This window comes from Spodoptera frugiperda, chromosome 25 (genome assembly GCF_023101765.2).
Source record: "Spodoptera frugiperda isolate SF20-4 chromosome 25, AGI-APGP_CSIRO_Sfru_2.0, whole genome shotgun sequence".
Lineage (NCBI taxonomy): Eukaryota > Metazoa > Arthropoda > Insecta > Lepidoptera > Noctuidae > Spodoptera > Spodoptera frugiperda.
Window position 1 is genome coordinate 5,235,728 of NC_064236.1, and position 18,646 is coordinate 5,254,373.

Consider the following 18,646-nt stretch of genomic DNA (forward strand, 5'->3'; position numbering starts at 1 on the left):
TTATTTATGGGCAATCTGAGGTCGGGAAGTTAGTGGTTACACGTTTTTCTCAATGATGAAATAGTATTTCAATAATTTACCCAGACAGTAACTAACTGTTCCTTGTTTAGGCGAATGATGTAATATGGCGTTAATACGAGTACGTACGTTGATAGATAACGAGCTAGTTAAATGCAACTACATAGACGAGCTGCGTTTGAGGTAACATAAACAGTAGACCATAGCGTAAGCTGACGACAATGTTTAATCATCTTAGTTCCATTTGAGATACGATTATGCTTTCAATTAAGATTTCCCTGTATAGGAAGGTAGTTTCAATGAATCCGTTTACTTAATTAATTTAGTAAATTAATACAAATTCACAATAAATACAGAGTTTTGGTGCAGTGCACCAATACTATGTATGTCAGCGAATTATTTAAATTGATTCGTTCTTCGAAATAAAATCGTGGTTCCATATTTAGACTGGTGCATCTGTTAGTTCTGACACGTTGCAGGGATTATACAGAATATACGTACGGATCGATTTTGCACACATCACTTTGAATTAACAGTTCGAGGGAGCTTCGAGGTAAATACGTTATCGAAATCACACACGGGCCGGCAACATCAGTAACGCAGTTAATCGCTTTAGATGTGTGACATCCAGCCTGGACACATTACCCAGCTGTTAATGTACATATGTGTGCATTACTCGTTAGGTAAACACGGTCACTTTGAGCTCTTAGGGCACCGGCCACAAACGCATAATTACACATCTGCATATTCTACTGATCCAATATTAATTACTCCGGGCGGCAGTAATTACATGTCTGGATGACTGTATTGAGTACTGCCTTTTCTTTTCAATTTTCCAACTATAAACATTTTTTTTTTTCTAATTTCTGTTTACAGTACTGAAGGCAATTATACGCTATTACCTTAATAGCTTTCTTTCTTCAATGTGTTTATAAATTCTAAGCAAATTGCATACAGCGGCTTTAATAGTTCCTATAATTTATTTTGTACTGTTGATTCTCATAGTACTTGTAAATATCTTAGTGTCTAAGTGCAGTAAAGGGTTTTTTTCAACCGTGCACTGTAATTTAGTGTCGTTTTTATAACATTTATTGATGGAAAATACTGTTTCACATTTTTTATTCTCACAGACCCACTAATTACTGATTACAAATTCACGTATTATTTCAGTAACTTTTTGTAGGAGGTTATTATACGAGTAGTTCTTTGTAATGATGAGTAATAAGTCGTTACGGACATTATGCTGCCACGTAGTCATTAATTGGATCTGTTTTCTCCCATACTTTTTGATTAAAATAGATTTCACTGTTCACTGAAACACAGGTCTGTATCTGTGAGGGTATATTTTGTTGATTTATAATTTGTATACGCTTAATCCGCGGTCTTATACGCTGTCACGTCCAGCCGCGGTAAGCTGTTCCTAACGAAACGAAAATTAAAAGACTTTTAAAAATACATTAACTTTTGCACCGATATATGGATTTGACAAAATTAGTGACAATTAGTTACAAGATATAATGTAACTAAATTCGTTTATCGTCTTTGAGTTTTTGGGTAAACATAGTACGTATTTTCATGCAATTAATATCCTCGTATGCTAAATTTCGCTCGAAATTAGGGTGGTGAAAGCACCTGCTATTATAAAACATGGTCTTTAATAGTAGCGTGCGCGATGTTAGGCGAAACATTACTTGAAAAATCTAAACGTATCTTTTATAGACCGACAAAAATATCGAAATATTTTGTACAATATACAACATAAATGATTGTATACGTGGATATGATATAACGTGGATTCTCATTTCAATGTTTTCTATATAAATAAAACTTGTATGTTGATAGAACTATACATACTCTGGTTTCATGGGAAACTAGTTCGGTTTTATATTAGTTTCGTACTGATGCTGTTAGAACTACACATATTTACTTCGGTTTCATAGGGAAAATACTCGTATTAAAGTTCAGTAATGTAAATCCAGCTTTAAATATTTGTTCAAACTCGGATTACGGAATATAGTTGTAGTTATTGATGAAACTACTTAAAAACCTTTGTACAAAGTGCAGTTGGGCTTATTTTGTATTCTTTGTTTAAACGAGAATCCTACGCCTTGAGTGCACTTACAAAACTTTGTCTGTAAAGACGACGGAAAAGGTGCAAATAAACTAGGTTTTTTAAATTACTTCGGTCCCGTAGCACTAATGGAAAGTGTACATAGACAGGGGAAGAGCTGCACGTAGGTGCACGACATCACGACATCGACATTCTAAATTAGTAGTGATAAATCGGAGCCCGGGCAAATTGACCGTACGGACCCGTAACCGGAGATAAACGTGGTTGTGTTCTAGACTAATTACCCGGAGAGGAATCAAAACCACAAGGGATTGAGCTTCGTGTAGGTACATGCCCATGCATTGTTCCACACACCAGATATGATATGAACCTCATAGGCTAATAGTTATCCTATTATAAGCATATTAGGATAACTCGACATTTAGATATAATATAGAGGCTTTGGTCTTCGACAGTATATTAGGTATACTCCGGGAAACGTTTTTTGTTGACTTACTATTTGTATACAATTGTGTTCCTTTTTTGCGCTTTCCAGGCAATCTACGATATGTTGGGTGCTTGCTCTAGCAACCGGCCAGCTGATTCCGCTGAAGAGCGTGCTAAAAACATCTTCGCCAAGATGGATGAGAACAACGATGGACAACTGACGCAGGACGAGTTCCTGAAGGGTTGTCTGCAGGATGAGGAGCTTTCGAAAATGCTGGCGCCTTAAATTGGCGATCAACTTCTTTTAACCCCGCGATCCGTTCTCACATACCCACCCCCATTGTATGCCTCACGATAACCCGACGGCGTCGTCTTGTCCACACGGCAGCATTATAAGAAAGAGTCGTTGTAACATTTTTATACTTTCAGTCAACCATTTGATCATTAACTTACATTCTCACTGTAAATATATTTTCGAAAATTAAAATTCACTCGTACATTTCGAAATTTTATATTCTGTACAAAAGTTTAAATCAAATTCGTGTATATCTTTTAATATTTGGAAAAATTTTAATCGTTGCGGTGTAAGTGGAGGTAATACCGGGTCAGCTTTTATCATCGAGTCGGATCTAATACGGTAACGGTGTGGTTGTGCGGTGTTGCTGTCGTGTTGACATGGCATGAGTATGTAGCATGTGTCTGTGTAACTCACATTGTGTTTGCGCATCCCGTGCGCGTCTAGTGCGGCCGGCAATTGTTCACTAACATCTGCTCGCAGCTATGTATGAGTCACGAATCAAGCTAAGCTGTCGCTATACCTCGCCCAGTAAACACAGGCCGAATCTACAGATTGCACCCGCATGTTGGCTTCACAGCCGAAATCACAGCTAAAAATGGATACTCTCCAACAAAGTAAGATCGGGGCGGTTGTTGCTCGGCTCGGGATGGGGTATTTTGGGCCCAACAGTCCTAACGCCCAACATGTTGCGATGCGGATATGCGCTTCACAATTTGCTTTCTCACGACGCATGTGAATATTGTCGATTGTAAAAAAAGTATTGTAAAATTAAGCTACTATTGATGTAACGAAATTGACGTCAATGAATCCTCGACTTAAAAATTGTCCATTCCTAATGATAAAGTATGAATGATAATATAATGTATGTGGAATATGTCGCTGTCGGATTGTCCACTTCGCTAATAGTATAAGATTGTGTCCGAACCATTCACTTCGTAGCGTTCTATCTATGACTATTCCTATATGTGACTCTCGGTCTATCTGGTTCAACGCTATATTCAATCCGATGACGGATTACTATAATAATATTGCACAGTATAAATCTTACATTCTAATATTAAGGCAAAGTTAGCGTAGCTATGTATGTACAGAATCGGTCAGATTGGTTGAACAAACCTTACGAGCTGCACGCAATAGGTAGGTACAGTGCTAACAAGATTGTAGCGAACATCACGACGCGATATTACTATCACAAACAACACTGACAATCTGATCTGTTCTGTCGGCGTTAAGTTCAATTTATGTAAGTTAAAATAACAGTAATATTCTACATGAGTAAACTTTATATTATTATCGTTTCTAGTTATTGGTGTCGTTTATTATATTGGTGTAATTCGTAAAGTCGTCAGGAATCTTCTCTGCACCCGGCATCACTTCCAGTGTCGCCCGGGCAGGAATCACGCTTCTTTGTCCCCGTATTATTTCAACGCGTTCCTACTCTACTCGTGATACTATCTCTTATCAGTTAGATTTCGTTGTAATCTTACCTACCTACTATTCGTACTACATTGGAGTATCGTGTATCCCAAATAGTTTCCCCACTACTGTGCCTTCTAGTTCCCTGTTGTAAATAGTTTACAGATTCATCTTTATTTATTTTAACTACTGACTAAGTTTACCTCTGTTAATTTTGCCAAAGGTGGCCAAAAACCTAACCTTAAACCAAATTGTAGTGTGCCCTAGTCCCATATTTCGTGTTATAGTTAATTTTAGCGTCTTATTGTATTACTTCGTCGCAGTCTTCACCAATAGCCACTGGCCGCACACAGTCGAAAGGGTCGCGATATTATTATTTAATTTAAATTTAACTATTTAAGCTGTGTTGTTTTCTTCATTAGTTTTCAGTGCATAAAGTAAGATTATTTAGATAGTATATTTATAAGTAAACAAACAGCGCGCAAATAACGCACAATTATGTATACAGGCACAACGCGACGTTGGCTTGGATAAAATACATAAGTATTTTTGTATTTGTTAGGTCTGTGTTGGAATATATTCCCGCGTGTCGTCGGCAATAGGCGTGCAGAAGCGCGGCTCGATTTGCGGTGATTTCAATTTGAACTGCAAATCTCAAGTCGACAGCCGTGCGACATGCCGCAATCACCGCATTAGATTGTCTTCGTACATATTTTATTCCAAAATCGTGCAGTGCTCTCGTGGGGATTTCCGCTTCCTTATCGCATCAAGCCCACATCCTATGCAGTCGACTTTATATCAAGTTGAATTTTAAAATTTTATTCGTATTCTGAATAAAGTGTCAAAGCACTTTCCTGTGGCACCCGTCAGTAGAGATGCAAGCGGCTGTATGTTTTGTATAGAGCGCATATTGACATCAGTATCCATAACCATGTGCACTGGAAGCTAACATCCTTGCATTAATTTGTTGTTAAAACATTCCATGTGATAACGCAGTACACTATAGTCATTAAGTTCTTACTTATATTTTAATGTACGATTATTTCATTATAAACTTGTATGATTTGTATAATTTTGATAGCTTTATGGGTAAATTGTAAATTAAATTAATTAATTTTGTTATTAACTCTCTAACTATATAGGTGATTTCGATTATTTCATTCAGTTCCCAGTTCAAAGACAATTTGACGTAATGCGATTCTCCTTGTTGCCACGACGAAGTACGTCACATTAGAGGAAAGTTTAAACACGATCATAAATTGACTGAATTTTATACAAACATAGAAGAAGAAGGATCAATAAATCTCATCTCGGACCTGAAAGTAGCTTCGCAGACAGGGTGTTGTGTGACATATCAGAAAAAGATTTTCGATTGGAAATATAGAAATTTAAATAAAATTTAATTGGAATGTATTACCATTTCCTAGAAATATCGCCCTAGGCGAAACGTACTCTGTCTCACTAACAGGCAATTATTCGATTACGGCTTCAACAATGCCAGTGTGTATGTATATATCCCAAAGGAAACAGTTACAACTTAAATTCAACATAATATTTAGTCAATTATTATATTCATAAAAGTTTAATTGAGAAAGTTAATTATTACGCGACCCAGGCCTATGAGTCAGTTGCTACTGATCTTTATAGTTACGGTTAGCTAGGCTCTGCCCCCCCTCGGCAGTCTATGTGCTACCCTATCGTCCCAACCTTTCTCTTACTACTTGACTTGATCACTTCACTGCGAAACAAATCTTTATGTATGCACTTCTACCGCACCACGTATAGTAACTTTTAACATAGGATTTAAAAATATTTCAATTATAGAGTCGTAAAGTCAATGTGGATTTATTAAGTTCGCTTGTGGTTTGAGTTGTTAAAATTTGCCATGAATTTGTGCCATATAATTTTGATTACATTTTAAATCTAGGGCGAAACATTGGCAACACCAGTTATCATAACATCCGAGTGAGGACGCCACTGGCAGATTCGTTTACAATCTCGTAGTGAGACAATTCGTTGTCTTTGCACATAATCGCCCATTTTTATACTTAAATATTGGTTAGGACATAAGTGAATACTTTCTATTGGTCTCAAATATGTAATCTCAATCTGTGAAAGTATGTGACTACTCTGTTCCGACCTGTAACCGACATGTGATTTATATAATTAGCGGACATTACAATGAATTAATTGTTTAGCCTATGTGTTTATTTATTTAGTAAAATTATTAGGTAAATAAAATATTTAAAGAAATTATATAATTGGTGTTAAGTGTGTAAGCGAAATGCCGACTTGCCCCTGGTAATTAAAGATTAATGCAAACAAGCATCGAATTTAGTACCCAAGTATGAACAGCTGCTTCCACAGGCAAATGGCAGTTCGCATAATTTTGGAAAAACCAACAGAGTAGTTACCTTTTTGAATTCTATTTTGTTAACGTACTCTTAGTAGTAAGCTTCAAATGTATTCCTTTACTTACGCTATATTATTTATGTAATATATATTTTAGTGTAATCTATTGTTTAAGATATTATTGTAACTATCTGCGATAGTCGCACAAACCAGGTTGCTTGTATAATTTTCCTTAAGTGCAGCTACTTTTAATGTATTTGTATTTAGTTTGTACACTTTCTTTTTTGTATTAAAAATACGATCATTAGAACGCTGTTAAATTTCTGTCTAGACAAAACTGTACCTAAGCGGTGGTAACACGCGGGGGATAGTCACTTTATATCGTATTCTAATATCACAACATATGTACTAGGTCAGCAAACATTAGTACCGATTGTTCGCTCAGAATATAAGTACTTTTCAGATACCTACTGTGTGGACCCCGCTTTACATCTTGAAGTCTCAGTAAAGTATTACAGACTTATTTTACACTTAGTTTCGATTCCTTCAACATATTATATGTACTAAAACAAAGTATCCACAATGTGTCCCATTTAAATCTGTTGTATTACTAAGAATACATAATATTTTAATGAATTCACATTTTGCCTATTTATGTATATGATAAAAATAATTATAAAACAATTAGTTCATAAATAATTTGTCTCCTTATTGTAATTGTGCACGACAACATAGTTTAATAATATTATACTAATTATAATTATTAGATATCAAAATCATGTAGTCAGTTCTTTATTATAGTGAGGTGGGTATGATTTCATTAAATTCAATAAAAATCATTAAAAATAGTTGTTACTAACTCAATCAGTTAACCCCGACTTTAGTTTCTTTTTTGTTTCTTTTTTGGTGTGGTGAAAATGAGAGTCCATCATACTGAACTGGTCCTACCAAAGATCAGAAACACCCCTGGCTAATAAGATGGAATAAACAATACAAAGATGAATACAGAATGATAACATCACAAAATAGATAGTATGACAAACAACACACACTTTGAAATAGGGGCCACCCCTGAATTAACTGCACACATACATAAAGCTCGAACATAAAAGCCTTGTATATTACAAGTAAATAGTATTAAATGTTCATATACACTCAACGCACACAACCATACTGTAATAAGCTTAATATACACCTACATTAATAAAAACGCATCCTGATACACACACACTCACACTCGCACACACATACACGCACACACACATACATACATAGATATATACACTCACATGCACACACTAACATACTAACATACATACCTCTTACGCACTCCTACATAAACATCCACACGCTCACTACTGCATTCGCACGCACACAGACTCACAAACACACCCACACACCTGTGATGGTACACTCACATTCATAAATCTTATTTGTGTGAATTACATGTACACTAAACGCACACAATGCCTGTTGCACCTCCTCCTGCGAAGACACGCCCCAGATTGAATGCCTGTTTATATCAATTACATTTACAATTAAATTCTGGAAAATGGCGCAAGCGCAATCTGATCACCCTTCCGTTCGCCACGCCCACTCATTTCCTATTGCAGGAAAATAATAATCCTTTTCATTATGTAGCGGTGAAAATAAATAGATACAGCTCGGAATTCTCTGGAAAATCACTGTTAAATGCAGGCATACAAATTGAATTCAACAGTTTCCCCCCTCGAACGGAATTACAGCTTAAACTCCCCCTGTTTTCCACCCTTTATTACTCATACCATCACACTGACCACCCACCTGCAGCTCGCACACATACAAGTATGATTAAGGTATTTCTCCCAACTTGTCTATGTGTGTCCCTGTAAACACTCGTACATAATATACTCTAAAATAGTTTCATATTTTACTGCTAGGGCTGGTACATGATTTTGACGAAATACAAATAAACTATAGTGTCGTGTGCATTCGCCATAGTTATTTATTTTTATTTATTTTTGCATTTTATTCATGATTCCAAAGTTAAATAGCGTTTTTATGAAGGCAACAGAAGGTCAGAATTTTCTCTTTAACTTTGTAGAACTTTATTTACACACGTTACTGCAGAACTTAATTAACTTTCCATATTTCTTTTTCTCTTTGATACAAAGTTTTTGTTTCTTTTTAAAGCGTTTGTAAATAAAGTTAAAATATTATATTCACAGATATTATTAACGTTGTGATAAAATTGCACCATTCCACTGAAATTCATAATTCAAAATTGAAAGTTTTGCGTTCGTTCCGCGCGAGGTTCGTGTTTGCAAACTATTTGAACTACATCGTGATTCCATACTCCACCTCTATCAAATCATATTTAGGTGTTGGCGTTGAAATAACTCGCATAGTTGATCCGACACGTGGATGTAATCGATCCCACCGAGCCGGGATTTTAAAGCGTACAAAATATTCCTCTTTTTGATATTAATATTACCTTAGAGTTTCTTATCAGTCGATCTCTTCCGTATACAATAGAGATTACAGATTATATCAATCTATATATTGTAAACTTGATATGCATTTTCTAAAAGACTCTGTGGCAAGTCATGAGAGTGACATAAGGTAGTCTCATCTTCGTAGCGGGGATTTTATTAAGCTTAGAAATATTTTTAATATCGTCTATTAAAATTGTTAGTACCTAAGGATTTGACATTAAATATATCGGCATACGGTTGTGCTGAAATGTTCTAAATCAATTTCTTGTAGGAAATTGGATGCGCTTCAGTGAATCGTGCAGTTTTGTTGCAAAACCATTACATATTTTTATTTCAATGTGTTTTTTCAGCGATTACTACATACTTATTATGTTTTAGGGCACAAGATTTCTCTACTCACTAAAAGCAAGCAGGTTGTGTAATATTTTAACGTCCTTTCCGAAATATAAACAGACAGCAAAATGGGAAAACAAAATAGTAAATTAAAACCAGAGGTTTTGGAAGATCTGAAGCAGAATACAGAGTTCTCAGGTATACCTAGAATTACCAACTATTGTTTATTTAACAGAAGTACAAAGATAACGACCAACTTTTAGTACCATAGGAGTTAATTGTTATTGTGAAGTTTACAACTATGTGCCTGTTTAAAATGATTTTGATTGAAAGCCTCTTTCCAGCTTATTGTTAATGTGTTATATTTTTATTCAGTACTATATACATTTTAACTTTGTACAATACTAATGTAGTTTCTTTAAATCGTTTTATGCTGATAATTTTCAGATGCTGAGATACAAGAATGGTACAAAGGCTTCCTAAAAGATTGCCCCAGTGGACATTTGTCTGTAGAAGAATTTAAGAAAATATACGGGAACTTTTTCCCATATGGCGACGCTAGTAAGGTAATCTTTGAGTATTTGTTTGTTTACCTACCTTCTTTTATATAACGTGGCACAATTGTGAGATTTTGTTCAAGTTGCACAATGAGACTTTTTTATACCGAGGTAAAATTAAAACATATTCAAATTGTTTCAGTAGAGCACTTGAAAAGCTTTAGAAATGTAATATAATCAAATCATTTTTCAGTTCGCGGAGCACGTGTTCCGGACATTTGATGCTAACGGAGATGGCACGATAGACTTTCGGGAGTTCCTGTGTGCGCTGAGCGTGACGTCACGCGGCAAGCTGGAACAGAAACTCAAGTGGGCATTCTCCATGTACGACCTCGATGGCAACGGGTACATCTCCCGGCAGGAGATGCTCGAGATTGTCACTGTAAGTATTTCTTATAGTTCCAGAGCTGCGGACTACCTAGCGGATTTACTGGGGCTCCGGCTCGAAAATCAGGAGTAGTTTTTAGTTAGTAAGAGTCTGACACTCCCTCTCGCCTCGCCCAAGGCGGTAGAAGTCATTGGATGATTGTCCCCCCTCAAAAAAAAGTATTTCTTATAGTATCTGAGACGTTTATCTAGCGTTAAGCATTTGGCGCCGGCTATGGAACAGCACTAGAGGAATAACCAAGTGCGTTGGTGGCCTTTTATGAATTGAGGATTCGGGGATTAAGCATGGAGGCCACGAGATATGGTTTTTGTTTAGGGAGTCCTTCTAATTCCTCTAGAGGTATCCGTCATATATTCAGTTCGTGTATATATTCAGTTTATTATATTATAAATCCCATGTAATGTTTTGTTAAGGTAAACTGGCACAGAGATAGTTCTGGATGACAGATTTATCCCAATGACTCTGTCAAAGTCGAGCCAGTGAAATATAACATACGAGCAAATCCCTTTGTTTCAGTTGCACGTTGTTAGTAGTTTGTATAGTTGTTTAGTTTTGGTAGTTGATTAAGGTCAGAGCCAATTAGTACTTCGCTTTCGCTTTCATACAAATATTCGTGGAAAGGTCATCGATTGTTTCGTAGTATAAAGTTAGTTTTACTAAATTAAAATATGTGTAGCAGTTTGTTATTCCTCGGGGGGTGGGTATAGCAACATTTTCTTGTGGAGATTAATCTAACTTTTGTTCTGTTTAGTATTACGTCCGGTATGCTAGTTGATTACTATGGGACTATTGTTTTTTAAATAGCGACGCATAAATCCAATTTAAGACAGAGAGCATTAGATGTAGTGTGCCTAGAGGGGGACGTTGTCATGATTATTCGATGAAAATTTTCTATCCAATCATGGTGATAATTTGATAGAAGCTTTTGATTTACGACTACATTATGTAGTATTATGCATAAATATATGATTTTAGTCTACGTAGATTGACAGTTGACTTCAATTGGGACTCTTCAAGACTTTATTCGCGTATCCTCAGATGATTTATCCTCTTACACACATCACTAATTACGTAAAATCATTAATTACAGGCAATTTACAAAATGGTGGGGTCTGTTATGAAGATGCCCGAGGACGAGTCGACGCCAGAGAAGCGGACCGACAAAATATTCCGACAAATGGACAGAAACAAAGACGGGAAACTTTCCCTCGAGGAGTTCATAGAGGGCGCCAAGAGCGACCCGTCCATCGTACGGCTGCTGCAGTGCGACCCGCAATCACAGTGATACCTTAAATATTAATCTTAGTACTCAATGAGTACCACTCAGTTTATCCACACTTATATAAAACTGTTGTAAAATATCACCCTTATTACAATGCTTGTAAGAGCTAGTGCGCGTCGTAAAGCGTTGGTTACACATTAAATCAGTTTGTTGTCCTGTTGCTTGGCTGTTCTCTCCTCTCACTGTTATTATGGATTTCAAATATAATATTATAATATTAGAGATTGTTAAAAATATTAATAGATTTATACTCTGTGATTCTTGTTCACACAACTACAAAGACAAACGAAGACCCGATGTTGAGAGATTACAAATTGGGATATTGAGGAAGCATACTTATGACAGAGTACCTTACTATCCCGCCATGGTTGTGACAAGAAATTTACAGAAAGTACGACTTATTAAATGAGATATGTATTTACAAAAGCAGAGTAGAACATTAGTACAAAAATTAGAGTAAACGTTGAAATAAATTATACTATTTATATAGCATCTGTTCAAGAGAAGAGATGCTGGTAGTTATGAACAAATCGAAGGAACGCAGCAATAATTCCAAAGATAGTAGCATATATTACGGTAAGATAGGTCTATGAAGAAATCACGAATATTTTATATGATGTAGTAGGATAACGATCTATTTACAAAGTCAGTAATTAATGAGGCAAGGCAACGTCACGACCACTCTAAAAGACAGTAAATATATTGGTTGACCTTGAAGGTTTCATATTTCTATTGCTACAACAACCAAACAGCAGGACAAGTTATGTGCGACTGTAATGTGTATAGTGTTCAAAGATTTTTCCCTATAATACTAGTTAGGTTAATACACATTATCTGCCCACAAACGTTTTGCGGCTTTTTCGTATAAGCGGGCTCGCGAGGGACTACTAATGTCGGGCACTTCACGTTCGATGACCGAACGGAGAACTTGCGGCGACACCTCGATGAAGCTACTTGCATAGCATACCTAGCGCTTCCTCTCCATTACCTCAAATATATTTGCAGTACTATTGATGCTAACTGTATCCAGTCATTGTATTTATACAACATGGATACACTAAAATGACAAAATATCGTTACAAACGATATTGAAATAAAATTGACGTATATCGTAAATCGCATCACTATATCTCACTTGCCCGCTTATATCGCGTATAAATTTTATCCAAGTATCTCCCTATATTATCGAAAATAATTTATTATATCTACAAATATTGAATGTTGCAACAATCACTACGTGGGTGTAATATGAAATTTTCGGAGTTTATTAAATCTTAATGATTCAATTTAACTTTAATGCCACAATTGACTTTATATTTGAAATTAATGTCTTTAAATACATCTGGTAAACAATATTCTAAAGTCTTTTTTGACAGAGAATGTACCTATAACCGTATCTAGTTGAAATATGATGTAGATAACTGATGTTTGTTAAAAATAATTTGACGTTCTTGAGTCAAACCTTGAGGATATAATGCGGGAGTAGCTGGTTACGCGCAGGGTACAGGAAACACAGTATTTAATGTTTAAATTTGTATAAGTTAAACGCTGTTGTAATTGCGCATCAATGACATTGATTATTTAGATCAAATTAGTTTGAGTTGAGCGCGAATGTGGCCTTAGGACAGGATACAAAGCTCTGTACCGCTGCACGTATGCAGCTACGTCGCATAGCGTTTGGCAGTAAGGTTGTATGGCTGTCTTCTCACTGCTAGCGCATACGATGACGCTTAACTTGGCCTGATAACTTGTGAAGAATGATAGTCAGTTGCTGATCTGAGAATATATACTACGATCACAAATTAAACGTTAAACACAAAAGGTCTTCTATGCAATATCTGTAGCTTGACATCTTGTCTTTGTAGGGAGCAATGAAGTGGTGGCCTACCGAGTATGTTTTCTCATATCTGCACCTGTTTGTGCAGATACAATGCATGCCTTAATATATTCTAAATCTAATAATTTTATTTTATAGTGAGCAACTATGCTAGCATTGAAAAGACAGCGTTTTATAGCACAATTTTAGGAAGACATTTACGCAACAATCGACACAGACAAGTACGATAATATACAGTTATTATTAATTTATATTGTAATGAATATTCATGCTGGTTTATTCGCGTAGCTGATATTATTAAGGTTTAGTTTTAATGAATGAAGAAATATGAAAATTCATAACTATTGTCCCGAGTCAGCCTAAGTATTATTATTATTCAATTATTATGAAGCAAAATGAAGTGTAGATAAAGATCTTTCTTATTCGCATTTTCTGTTTAAAGGCAACGGCAGGGGCATTTGTGTCACTTTCATGTAACTTAGTAAGTGGACCGTCCACGCTGTCGTTGCATGAAATTGAGATAAATAAGCAATCGATAAATTTCAAAGTTTGTAGCAACCATAATGTTTACATTAAAATATAGGAAATATTGTATTCTGTTCAAGAGGAATCTATTGATGAAGGTATTGTGGCAAGACTGCTATTACTTGTTATGATATATAGTAGATATATATTAGAGGCTCCGCCCCCGTTAGCTGCGGTCTTTCTACGAAAGCCCAGAACCAAAAGCTCGGTGACGCTTCGACTGAAAAAACTAATTCGTTTGCGCAGTCAGAGCATCTGCAGACGAACGCTCCGCCGCTGCGATACCGCCTTTATGTTAAATGTTGTATAAAGTATATAAATGTAGAAGTTAAAGAGAATATTGAGAATAGACTTGTCTAAAGCAATATACCAGACTGAATATACAAATGGATGACATGTCCAAACAAATTTCGTCGTGGATAAATTGCGCAACACTGTTGTCATCATTCTAATTACAAGTAAAAGCAATATAGTCCTCTAAGATAAGGTTTATGTTTGCAGATAGTGTGCGCAATTTATTTATTCGTCCAGTGCTTCAGGCAAGCCGTCATACCATGATACGCCGATGTACCTGCACCGTGCGGGTACCCCTGCTGAATGTGAAACCTCGTCTTCCAGACAAACGAATCGTTGTCGTGTCAAATCTCAGCGGTGGCGCAGTTCGTCTGGAACATGCCCAATATTAACGCATTATTGGTATACACTTATTCGTAGTTATGGACTCTGTAATTTTATAATAGGAATACATATTCAAATAAATATTAAAGTTATTTAAAGTATTTACCACACATCACAAATGTTATTATGAATTATAATGTTATGCAAGCGCTAACCTAAGGAATGTGGCTTAGATTAGCGCTTGTTCTCTGCCCCTGTATCACACTAGTTGAGTTAATGATTTTACAATGTATGCAATTTTGTTCTTAATGGTCTATGTAGTTCTTATAACAACGGTCGATGTTTGCTTGAATATCTCGAGGCTTTAGATGGCCATAATCTCAGTTTGAATATCAGTGGTTATACAGTATTGTTTATAATTATAGCGGCAGTGTGCGTCGTGTGTTTTGTTATAATAACTACATACATATAGTAAGCCACACAATACACGATGTATGTAATGTATTTTTCTTTTATATAATTAGATTTTTGCAATGTATCGCCATTTAACTAACGCATATGTTTGGCTGTAGTATTATTTGTTTTACTAAACACAACTAACACTTACTTTTACACGCTTGTTTATTATTTATTTAGAAAGCTTTACATAGTTGTATGACGGATCAATTCTCATTTTATATATTATATAACGCAACTTTATTTGACCGACATGTTTTTTTGCTTGTCTAGCTAGCTAGTTTATTGAACGGAATATCGAATCAAATGCACAATTATTTTGTTTTCGCACAATAACAGCATAATGTACGTATCAATATATAATTGTTATTAATGTGTATTTATTGTGGAATTGATGACATATTGGAACCTTTTGAGTGTTCGTGTGTTCGTACCTTTTCACATGAATATATTCACCAACTCGCCAGTGCTTATGATGTATTATAACATATTTTATATTATACAATATATTATAGTATTTACTGTTTGTCGTTCAACACTTAGAGTTTATGTTATATCGCGTGAAATGTACCATGTTGACTTACACTACACAGATTACATGTTATATCCTAAAGTCTTCTAATGTTATATGAAACAGTGTCTGAAACTTTACAAATATTATAATGTCGTGTACTTTTTATATTCTCAGTAAGTTTACATATCTGTTATATAAAATCGATGTTCAATTAAGTGTCGTAGTGTAAAAGATCCGTAAAATATATCGAACCTGGACAAATAAAAGAAAATAATATTTTTAATATATAATTTTTTGATTGTGTACAGATTATTAGGTGTTCGGTCGAATTTTATATCTGTGTCATTTTTGGTAATAAGATAATTAAATTCTAAACATGAACGGTATGTACATCATCCTGAATGAAGCCTTTTATTCTAAGTGTTTAAAATGGAATTAACGTTGTATTTTGAATTAGAATTTAGCAAATAGATGTTTATAAGAGTTATTTATAATATTCCTTACTTCTCTACTCAGACACCAGACGTTTCTATGCATTTCTCGTTTTCTCTATATACTTCCTGACTGTGCAGTTGATTCTATAATCAGTTTCATATTTCGGTCTGAATTTGCTTTAAACATACACGATGAGGTGATTTGCTAAACATCAACAAAAACCTTAAAATTGGCACAATGGTTGTTTTAGACAGGATATGAAAGAGCGATGGTAAGCCTTGCTCTCTAAAAATTAGACAATGACATGATTGTATTGACAAGTATGGACGCTATGTGTTGGACACAACCTTGTAATATGTGAGCAAATCACCTGATACAAATTACCTTAGGTAGATAGGTTGTATACCCAATATTAGATAGGATTCAGTTCAATGCGCTATATGCCCCGCGTCCTAGTCATTATAGCTGATTTTCTGAATTCCGCTGACGATTGTTTTATGGTCTTCCAGTATTTTAAGCAGTAGACGACTGAACTACGTAACGTAGTTATACTTGAATTTTATTAAAAGTCATTTAGTTCAGGTTTTATTCCTGATAGTTCACAACATACCTTAGTCGATTTAGCACCGCTCTAGTTTATTGCTAGCATTAAATGGGTGCTAATTTATACATACATTACGATCTAGAATGCTTTGAACATTTTTAGTTTACTTTAGCGGCGCTATAGCGGGTTTTATGTATTATAAAATTACAATTTCTTCCCTAACATCTAATTACGTATGTTTTGCTCTTCCTCAAATATGCTTGTCGCCTTTTTGAGTTGTTCACACTATGATATATATCACTTGTAATCTATGGTGCATAAAATGTCCTCTGAGATAAAAGGATTGTTATGATATGTGTAGCGATAGTTTATGTGTGAGACGTACTCAACTGAAAGATCTGGTGTTTGAAATATTCGGTACAAGTCGAGCTGTCGTGCCGACTTTGTTCGAATAACCGACGGCTTTTGCACGATTTTGTCAACTTTTCGCTTTTTGATCGAGTTTGGCTAAAAGTTTACTCCACTAATACTATCCATTGCACAGATTATCAAGTGATGGGTAAGAGAGGGTTATGAGTGCAGACAAGTGTCGAAAGTACGTACAAGTGTTGGTATTCTCATGGTAGGTACAAAGCTTAACATAATATCATTATCTTGCACTAAACTAAAGCTACAAGTCTAAATATTTTACTTTTTGTGTAAGTATCAATAAACTAATACCTACTGTGTTTAGAATATGAAGTTATTATTTAATACGTAAAGATGTATTGTAACTTAGAGATTATAATATTATCTAAACCCAGGGTGCTATTGACTCGAGAAGGGTGTGTTGGGGGCCGGCGATTCTCACAATCATGTCTGGCAAACATTCTAAAACCCAATTGACATGATATCACCAAACCATATTTCAAATTATTGACAGTATTGTTATAGAGCCCCATTGACAAAATTGAGGCATTGTCTCATTGCTAAAGTGAGTAAAAAACAGATCGAGCCGCGCCCAGCCCGCCGACACCCCGCACGGGACCTTTCGTGCAAACAGCTCTCGAAATGCTGCAAGGACCAATATGTACAAGAGAGGTAGTACCTAAGTCGTAACTGAAGGTACCTTGACAGTCGGCATTTACTCCGACATCTAATTAGTTGGTGTCTTACCACTGACTACGTAATTGTTGTGCATTACATATCAAATCGCTTGAAACAGCATGTTCTCAGTGTTGGATATTCACACACTTTGAGTAGATACACATGTCGGCTTCTTGAGCAATCCCAGTGTATGATCGGCATTTAAGATAATCACATACATGTTTGATTCACTAATAGCACCCTGCTCTCTGGCGTCTGTACACAGTTCAACGGAATGTTGAGTACAACGTCAACTTTACTATGAATATTTGGCTCTAACGCAAACGTTGCTTGTAAACTTAAAGAATACATTTTGTCTTGGCAATTCATTGTTCTGTGTAGTCAATTTGTGATTCCTTACATCATTTTCTTTACAATTGACCTTCTAGTTCTGATACTCTGTTTTAGATTAAAATTATTATATCTATTTATTAAATCTTTCTCCTCTCAATTGACGTTTCATTTTCCAACCTTATAGTGATCGTATCCTAAACGTTTCAGCTAATCGTTTATAATGCTGTCTTTAATATTATAAATGTATTATTAAATTTATTGTAATCCTGTTTGGTGTTCAAATAAATTAATTATTTAAAATTGTCTTCATTCTTTGATGCATCACGTAATTGTATATACCCTTGTAGAAACACTAATTTTACATAGCTTCATTACTAGTAATACTTGTAAACTTTTCTATGCTTAAAGCCAATCTCATGGGCTACTAACTATAGCACACAGTATGTTAGAATCCTTATGTAATTTTCTTAGAATACCTATTATTTCGTCTAGAATGGGGTTCTTAAATAGGTGTAAATATAACTGTGCGATTAGCGTAGCCTGCGGGCAATCCAAACAGAAACAATTTTCTATTATGCAGTTATTGTGATTTTAGAAACATCTTACATAATTCATGGTTCTTAACTTCTTAAGTCTTTATTAAGCTTAATATTACATAAACAGGTGAATAAGGAAAAGAAAAC

At 35.4% G+C, this 18,646-nt stretch overlaps 2 protein-coding genes across 10 annotated transcripts in view; both read left to right on the plus strand.

Annotated features, from left to right (window-relative positions):
* The window catches only part of LOC118262318 (neuronal calcium sensor 2), a 92,231-nt gene extending 84,802 nt beyond the window's left edge, over positions 1-7,429 (plus strand). For all 4 annotated transcript variants that reach the window (XM_035573579.2, XM_035573569.2, XM_035573595.2 and 1 more), the window contains exon 5: positions 2,625-7,429. In XM_035573579.2, the coding sequence (XP_035429472.1) occupies positions 2,625-2,801 (177 nt within the window). In that variant the 3' untranslated portion in view covers positions 2,802-7,429. The remainder of the gene's footprint in view (positions 1-2,624) is intronic.
* Positions 1-18,120, plus strand: part of LOC118262293 (neurocalcin homolog) — a 103,277-nt gene extending 85,157 nt beyond the window's left edge. For 2 of the 6 annotated variants that reach the window (XM_050704586.1, XM_035573522.2), the window contains exons 2-5: positions 9,434-9,586; positions 9,836-9,954; positions 10,139-10,327; positions 11,424-18,120. In XM_050704586.1, the coding sequence (XP_050560543.1) occupies positions 9,517-9,586; positions 9,836-9,954; positions 10,139-10,327; positions 11,424-11,618 (573 nt within the window). In that variant the 5' untranslated portion in view covers positions 9,434-9,516 and the 3' untranslated portion in view covers positions 11,619-18,120. Of the gene's footprint in view, positions 1-6,952; positions 7,091-8,606; positions 8,638-9,433; positions 9,587-9,835; positions 9,955-10,138; positions 10,328-11,423 lie in introns of those variants that run through there. The other 4 variants (XM_035573546.2, XM_035573539.2, XM_050704585.1 and 1 more) reach the window with 4 other exon arrangements.
* The last annotated feature ends 526 nt before the right edge of the window (positions 18,121-18,646 follow it).